Here is an 8,716-nt window from a genome sequence, read left to right on the forward strand (position 1 = left end):
AGCATCTAAACTGTAGGTGGACTAAACTTTACATGCACGATCCTATTTCACTCTCATAACAATCCTGTGAGCTCAAGCTTATTAATCCCCATTTTGCAGGTCAGGAAGCTAAAGCTTCCTTAGGAGTGTTAACACCTAAGGTCATTTGGAGCCAGGACTTTAACTTGGGTTGCTCTGACCCCAAAGTGAGAAAGCCAAACCTCATACAAAAGACATGAATATCCAAGTAAAAGAAAGGAGACAGGAAAGGTAAGAAGGGGGAACTGAGCTGGGTGTGTCTGAAAGGCAAAGATGTTAGTGAGGGAGTCTAACTTCCTGAGTCCTCTGAAGAGGTGCCCACCGAACTCAAAAAGTCTGCTTAAAAAAAGAATGCAGAGAGAAAGGAAACCATTTCAATTAAGCGGAGGAGACACTACCTGCTTTACACTTTCATTGTTCTTGGGGAAAGTGGCAGCCTTTGTATGTCCTTTTCTACGCTTAGCAGGAAGGGGCATAGGGACCCTAGGAAGTCGAAGAGCTCCATGGGGTCAAGGGGTACATGGGCAGTGCCTACGGCGCAGGTAGCAGAGACACAGCTGGGGTACTAAGGCCCATCTACTAAAACGGCTTTGCAGTGGAGCCTCTGTGTTTAAGCAGCTGAGTAGCTCCATTTTATCTGTGACACGGCACAAACTCAGATTGGCCAAGCACATCTCCATTTCATCAGAATCTAAAAAATATTTTTTTGTTGATACTGCTGAAGACCTTTTGTAAGCAGCAGGAAGCCAATGGCTGGATGACACAGAGTAGAGTGGAGAGAACTCAGGATTTGGAGACAGGAGATGCTTCTAGACCCACCTGCTCCTTTGTTTTCTTAGTGGACATAATCATTGCCCCCAAATGTTTCCTCATGCCCCTTATAATCTCACCCTCTCCCCACCTCCCACCTCAGGCAACCACTGATCTGCTTTCTGTCACTATAGATTAGTTTGACTTTTCTAGAATTATATGTAGATGAACTCATACAGTATGTAATCTTTTTCGTCTGGCTTCTTTCACTAAGCACAATTATTTTAAGATTCATCCATGTTGTTGCTGTGTATGAATAATTCATTCCCTTTTATTAACTCTTAAGAAATAGAGACAAATAGGCAATTAGACAATGCAAAGAATTCATTCAGGAAAGCTCCTTCCGGAGCCTGGTGTAAGCTCAGTGGGGACTCTGCCACAGAGCCTATGCCTGGATCCTATCGTGCAATCAAGTCAACAACTCGGGACATAGTCACCAGGCATGCGCTATGTACCAAGCATGGGTTTGGCAATAGGGGTGCCGGTGAACAAGTCCCCACTCCATTCGCAAGGAGCCATTAGTCTGCTGGTGGGGGAGACTAAGCGTTCATGGTGATAAGCCGCAGACTGTGAGATCTAGAAGTATCTCCTGAACAAAAGAAAGATCAAATTACTTTAAATTTACCTTTGGTAATAAGTGTGTTTCGTGATATCTTTATGTTGTTGTAATTTAAAATGGTGTGCTGGTTATCTATTGCTGCAAAACAAAGTACCCCAGAACTTGCAGCTGAAATAAACAAGCATTTGTTATCTCATAGTTTCTGTGAGTCAGGAATCCAGGAGGAGTTTATTGGGTAGTTCTGGCTCCAGGCCTCTGATGAGGTTGAAGTCAAGATGTCGGCCAGGGCTGCAGTCACATCTGAAGGCTCAACTGTTGGGCGACCTGCTGCCAGGCAGCATCATTGTTGGTAGGCCTCAGGTCTTCACTGGTTATTAGCCAGAGACTTTAATTCTTTGTCCCATGAGACTTTCCATTGACTGCCTCAGTGTCCTCATGCAATAGCATCTGGCTTCCCCAAAGTGTGTGATATGAGAGAGATGGAAGCCACAGTCTTTGTAACCTAATATCAGAAGTGGCATTCCATTCCTCATGCTGTATTGCATTGATCACAAAGACCAACCCCAGTAAAATGAGGAAGGGAATTGTATAAGGGATAGATGGCTTACCAGGATGGGAAGCCAGGATGTGTTAGCCTGCTCCTCTTGGGAGCTAGCTAACAACACATAACAATGAACCGATGGATTTCCTTAGCCATAGTACCTGATTCCAGGGTGTGTTCTGTATGAACAGAAATTTAATTTGATTAAACCTGTGAAGGACATTAAAATATCATGGTGGCTTTTAATATGACAAGTTGCCAGTAAGACAGAGTGAATAAAGTTGCTATACATTGCCCTGATCCCCATTTATTTACATGTTACAGATTTGTTTCACTAAGGCAGACCCCTGGTTACCATGGCAACAGCTCAGAGGTAAATTTCACTGAAGCACAAATGCCATGTGAGAAGCAAAATTAAGGAGACTTAGAACAAAGAGCAGAAAAAGTGTATTTTTGCAAGTAGACCTGGTCAATTTAAAATTGTGCAAGAAAAGCCAAAGAGAGCCTCAAAAAGAGGTTATGCATAGCTTCATTTAAAAGAAACACTTTTAAAATGAAGGACTTGATAGAAAGTACTTCAGAACACACAGAGCACATGCATTACGCAGAAATTTAAATACAAACCTCAGATGGGATGGGGAACAGAGAGGAAGTGGGAGGTGGTGGGCAGAGTTAGGGGTGAGGAGACATGAGAAGAAACTGGGTCCAGAGCAGGTGTCCTGAATCAATTTGGTCCAGTGGTTTGTTCCTGCTGTGGCCCGTGGTTCCAGCTAAAAAATTGCTCAGTTGGCCTCTCAGCATCTCAGACACCTGCCCTCTTCCCAAAGCTGCTTTGAGCAATGTTAGTCTGGTATTTTGAGGCTCCCAAATAAGGACATTGTGCCTGTGAAAAACCTCAGGGATCTCCAAGCAGACCTCCAAGTGCTCTTTCTTTTCTTGTTAATTTTATATAAGGAGGAAGGAAAAAAATCAACACAGTCCATGTAAAACACATCTTTGGGGAAACAAAGAAAAATGTGCCTTAGAAGTTCTAGGTAGGAACTTCTTCTAAATGCCAACTCAAGGCCTTTCTGGAGCAAGTGACTCCCCCACCCCCTGAGAATGATGTTCTGGTAGCAAGTGAAAAAAGAGGGCAACTAACAGTGTCTGGCATGTTCATTAAAATCTCCAGCTATCATTGTGAGTTTGTCACTTCATTCCCCTGTGTAATTGGGTCCATTTTTGTTTTGATACTTCAGGCTGTGTTTCAAAGGTATATGGATTCACCACTTTCACATCTTCATGTTGGAGTGTGGCTGTGATCATTAATTAATAACTTCCTTTATCCTATTAGTGCTCTTCTTCTATTCTGTTTTTTGATATGAACTTTGCTATGTCACTTTTCTTTGAATTAGTGATGGTCTTTCCGGATTATTAAAGTTTTGGTGTGTTTCTTGCAACATCAATGGGCTCAATTTTCTTTTTCATCCAATTTCAGAGTCTTTATTTAGAAATAGATGAGTTTATTTACATTTATTGGATGGCTAATACTTTTGGATTCATTCTACCACCTACTTTTTTGTTTTCTATCTACCATGACTTTTTCCTCTTATCCTTTTGTTCTTTTTTCCTGCCTTCTATTGTATCAAGTCTTCTTTTCTTCTATAATTTTTGAGGTTAAATATTTAGTCTCCATTCTTTTTGTAGTTGACATTTTTGACATGTATTCATAAATTTATATTTTAAATAAATCAACAAGCTAATAAATATGTTTGTCTTAATTCTCAAAAACGCAAGGACATCTAAGCCCCCTTCCATCCTTCCCCTTCCATGTGTTATTAAGTATTAACATTTCATCATGTTTTAAACTTTCCCTCCAGAGTGAGTTATGATTAAAAGTTTAAGAGCCAATTTTATGTGAATCTACCAGCAGACTGTTTTGTGGATTCACGTCTCTTCTTGATAAAGTACATCCTTTAGTAGTTCTTTGAGCAAGGATTCAGTCAGTAGTCAAATCTCTTAGATTTTATTCATTTGAAATGTATTAATTTACCCTCCCTCTTGAATGATGGACTTGCTAGTTACAAAAGTTTAAGTTTTCAATTATCTTTCTTATCCCTTTGAAGATATCATTGTGTTGCTTTCTGACATTTGTAAGTGCTAATGAGGAATCTGATTGTGACTTTCTTCAAAAATTTTTTTCACTAGTTTTTTTCTTCAGTAAGTTTTAAAACTTCTTTTCCTTGGCTTTCCATAACTTCATCTGTGTTATTCTGCTTGTTAGTTTGTTTCCCTTGGAATTTGGCACAGCTTTTGGTATTAGGAGTCCTGCCCTGAGTTCTAGAATCTCAGCTATTTTCTACTTGACCCCCGCTCCTCCTATTTATCTCTGTTTTCACCTTCTAGAATTCCCATAGATTAATACTGGGGCTTCTATTTCTATCCTCCACATCTTTTATTTTTATTTCTGTATTTTATATCTCATCACAAATGTGTTCTGTTTTAGATGATTTCTTCAGCTATACCTTCCAGTTAATCAATTCTCTCTCTTCAGTTTCATGTAAGCTATTGTTCAACCTGTCTGTGAAAGATTGTTTCAGTGGCCACAAGTTCTCTTTCTAGAATTTCTATTTGGCTAATTTTTAAGTCCATTGTTCTTTTCCTTTTTATGTTCTATTATATTCTATTCCTTCCTTTGTTTAAAAGTTATTTCCTGATTGCTCTGTTATCCATGGTTCTTTTGTATATTTTTCTCACATTTATTGTGCAGTTAGTTAACACTGTTGTACCAGTGTTTGATATGAATTCCTTATCTGCCTCGTAATTTTTGTCTGTGAGCTCATCTTCAGTAGGAATACCTTTTGCAAAGGTCTCACAGGTACCCTGAGTTGCTAAGGGCTTCCTATGGGAGTGTTTCCCCATTGCCTCTGAAACTGTTCCAGAACTGGAATAGTTTTCTGTTAGAGATCTTGACCCTGTATAGGTAGTGTTAAGAATTCTAGCCACATATCAACACTCAGCAGAAGTTATGGCTTCCAGTTTCTAACAATTGATTTAATTTTCACCAACAGCCCAGGGCCAGAGACCTGCTTCCTGATTGTATCATAGGTCATATTCAGAGTTTTCCTAGTCTCAATTCATATACAAAATTACAATTTTTTTGTGTGTGTGTGGCTCCAGGTTTCTTGGAGTAGCCTAGTATCAGGAGTTCCTAAAACTTTGTCCCTAATCCGTAACATCACAACCCCACCTCCTATAATGTATTTCCAGTTTAGTTACTTATGTGCCATACAATTTTGCCTCTCACTCAGTGAAGTAGATTTTCTATTTTTTTCTGGTACCTGGCAGCTTTTTTACTTGCTTTCAGCCCCTAAACATGTTTTAAGAATAAATCTATGGGGCCGGGCGCGGTGGCTCATGCCTATAATCCCAGCACTTTGGGAAGCCGAGGCGGGCGGATCACAAGGTTAGGAGATCGAGACCATCCTGGCTAATATGGTGAAACCCCGTCTCTACTAAAAGAAATACAAAAAAATTAGCCGGGCGTGGGGGCGGGCGCCTGTAGTCCCAGCTATTTGGGAGGGCGAGGCAGGAGAATGGCGTGAACCCGGGAGGCGGAGCTTGCAGTGAGCCGAGATCATGCCACTGCCCTCCAGCCTGGGCGACAGAGCGAGACTCCGTCTCAAAAAAAAAAAAAAAAAAAAAGGATAAATCTATGGAGTCATGAGAGACGCTTCCTGCAGCAGTTTATTCTGTCATCTTGAGTTTGAATCCCAAGAACAATGTTTTTACTTAGAGCTCATGTTTATCTGGGTTGCTTTTCAGAGGATATAAGGGGAACTTAAAAACCTCCTCGAATTACTTTTTAGGGCTGCGCTATTGGTAGCTTAGTGAGACAGAACAGATTAGAGAAGGAAACAATCAATATATTAGGCTATTTTTCCTGTTCTCTTTATTGTTCTTATAAAAAGTGATTTTAGGGGCAAATATCCACTGAAGATAATTGTGAAGACACCACTCAGAAATTCTGTATTTTATGCTTCTTAAAATGTATCCTAAAGTTTACGTGCTTAATGAGCTTGAATTTTATACTTTCATAACTCCAAGCTTTTAAAAGAAGAACATAGAAATGATTTGATGTTTACAAAGGAAATGACTGGGTGTATATTTTACTAATACAACACAAAGCTAAACTTCTGAACAGAAGAAGAGACAACATGGATCAGTTATAACAAAAATTTTCTTTTCTTTTTTTTTTTTTTTTGAGACGAAGTCTCGCTCAGTCGCCCAGGATGGAGTGCAGTGGTGGGATCTCGGCTCACTGCAAGCTCCGCCTCCCGGGTTCACACCGTTCTCCTGCCTCAGCCTCCCGAGTAGCTGGGACCACAGGTGCTCGCCACCACACCCAGCTAATTTTTTATATTTTTAGTAGAGACGGGGTTTCACCATGTTGGCCAGGATGGTCTCGATCTCCTGACCTTGTGATCCTCCCGCCTCGGCCTCTCAAAGTGCTGGGATTACAGGCATGAGCCACCGTGCCCAGCCCACAATAATAACTTTCAAAAGATTACAAGAAAAGAAAGGGAAAAGGCTAGAATAAACCCTATGGTGTTGGATTTATGAAGGTATCAGTAAAAACTCGCGTTTTTTAAATATAAATATAAATAGAGGGATAAATATCAATGTGAATATGCATGGATTAGTATACATGCATTTACTTCTAGCTGTGTTTGCTTAAATGGCCTGAAAGCATTGACACCTCTGTGGCAATGAATACATCTAGTGTCCAGATCTTGGTTTCAAAATACCACTCTTCAATAAAAAGAACCAAGAATCCACGGAGAAGTGGCTGATTCCAGAGCTGGGGCAGGGAATATACAATAAAAAGTGCCTGGAGTGTCTTGAAATGCCAAAAAATAAGGAAATGCTCAAAAAAGGATGAGATTTCTCAAAAGCACACTGGAACTCCTTCAAGGAGCAACCAATGACCAAAGAGGAAACAATTTGAGCAACAAAATTATAACCCACAGGATAAAATTATAACCCACAGGATAAAGTCGATATCCAGAAACCTATACTGATAAATACATAATTAAAGGAATAAATATTAGAGAAAGAAGAGACAGCTCTTCCTTACAGAATTCCAATTAGTCAAGGAATAATGAAACAGAAAAACACTGTTTGTTTTTTTTTTCTTAATTGGTATGTTCATTAAAAACATAGACTAGGCCAGGCGTGGTGGCTCACGCATGTAATCCCAGCACTTTGGGAGGCCGAGGTGGGCAGATCACAAGGTCAAGAGATTGAGACCATCCTGGCCAACATGACGAGACCCTGTCTCTACTAAAAATACAAAAATTAGCCAGGTGTGGTGGCATACACCTGTACTGAGGCAGGAGAATCAGTTGAACCCAGGAGGCGGAAGTTCCAGTGAGCCAAGATCCGAGATCACGCCACTGCACTCCAGCCTGGGCAACAGAGTGAGACTCTGTATTAAAAAAAAAAAAAAAAAACACATAGACTAATAATCCTGTGTTTAAATAGCATTGTGGTTGTGTGCTGACTTCCATAAAACACGACTGGTTGTAAGGGACTCCACATATACACTTCGTACAGAAGTAAAAAGGTAAACAGAAATGTCTGACAAAACAGTGCCATTTCACAGTTCTGCCAGCCGTGGCAGGGCTGCTATGGGGCATCCAGGACTGTGGGGGTCTGGAGGAGGGGACATGAGGTGAGAGGTATCCTGGCCGAGGGCAGGCGGCAGTGGGGGCTCTCCCTCCAGACCTACCTCAGGGAGCTGAGCGTGCAGGCGCTCTAGGGCAGGCCTCGGACAGAGTCAAGGCCCAGAGAATAAAGGTAGCTAATCTCATAATATTTTTATCAGAATGTTCTGGTGATAAAAATAAAAGTTGTTTTCTTTTAAAAAAAAAAGTGCCATTTCAGACATAGTTCCCTTAATTATTATTAATACATGCTAGAAAATGGAGTTTGACATTATTTACAATTATACCAACATTGACAGAGGCCAAATGTCATAAGCACAACGGCACACCCTGACCACAAGATGTCTTTTCATACTTCTCAATAGTTTCATATTTTAGCTATAATTAGTTTTATATTTTGGCTGAGAACAAGTTTAGCTGAGCCAAACTTGTTCTTAAGAAGCAGAATTTTTATACCCAACCATTAAAGAGTCTCTTACAGTTTTCTGGGCCTATTTGCTTGCAGAGAGTTGTAGAAACTGTAACCAGGTTCTGCATATTATACATTCACATATGATACTCAATATTCATATGCTGTGTAATTTCTTTAAGATAAAAGGAATGATTTGCAGCAGGGCCACGTAGATGAGGAAGTTCCATATGGAGGAGATCACATCCTCACACAACTTCCATTTCATCTCCTCCATATCCAGCTTCTGCGCAAAGCCCTGGATCTGAAACATTGTGGCTCTGACTCACCAGCCTTCAGCTGCCGCTGAAAATCACTCTTAGAACACCACAGTAATTGTTGCAGACATGATCTGCTGATGGATGTCAACAAGATTGAGCCAAAGTTTCAGGGTAAATAGGATATTTTCATAGTCTCAAAGTATCTCCCCCAACCCCCGATTATTATTAATTACAAAGGGAAAGATAGAAACTTTAGAATGGAGAAGTCCAGCAGACCTGACCTTAGCCACGTTGGCAAAGTTAATACCAGTAATGAGACATATTGATGTCACGCACCCTTGGATATGATGGACTGAGCAGAGTGCATTGCTTCTGTAATGTTCTTTTCAGAAATGCATAACCTGCATCTAATGA

At 40.5% G+C, this 8,716-nt stretch overlaps 1 protein-coding gene across 1 annotated transcript; it reads right to left on the reverse strand.

Annotated features, from left to right (window-relative positions):
• Positions 1-8,199: 8,199 nt before the first annotated feature.
• On the reverse strand, positions 8,200-8,355 carry LOC109027217 (mitochondrial import receptor subunit TOM5 homolog). Its single transcript, XM_055390944.1, has one exon. It carries the CDS (start codon positions 8,353-8,355, stop codon positions 8,200-8,202), a length of 156 nt encoding a protein of 51 aa, XP_055246919.1.
• Positions 8,356-8,716: the final 361 nt, after the last annotated feature.

Source organism: Gorilla gorilla, chromosome 5 (assembly GCF_029281585.2).
Source record: "Gorilla gorilla gorilla isolate KB3781 chromosome 5, NHGRI_mGorGor1-v2.1_pri, whole genome shotgun sequence".
NCBI classification, from domain to species: domain Eukaryota; kingdom Metazoa; phylum Chordata; class Mammalia; order Primates; family Hominidae; genus Gorilla; species Gorilla gorilla.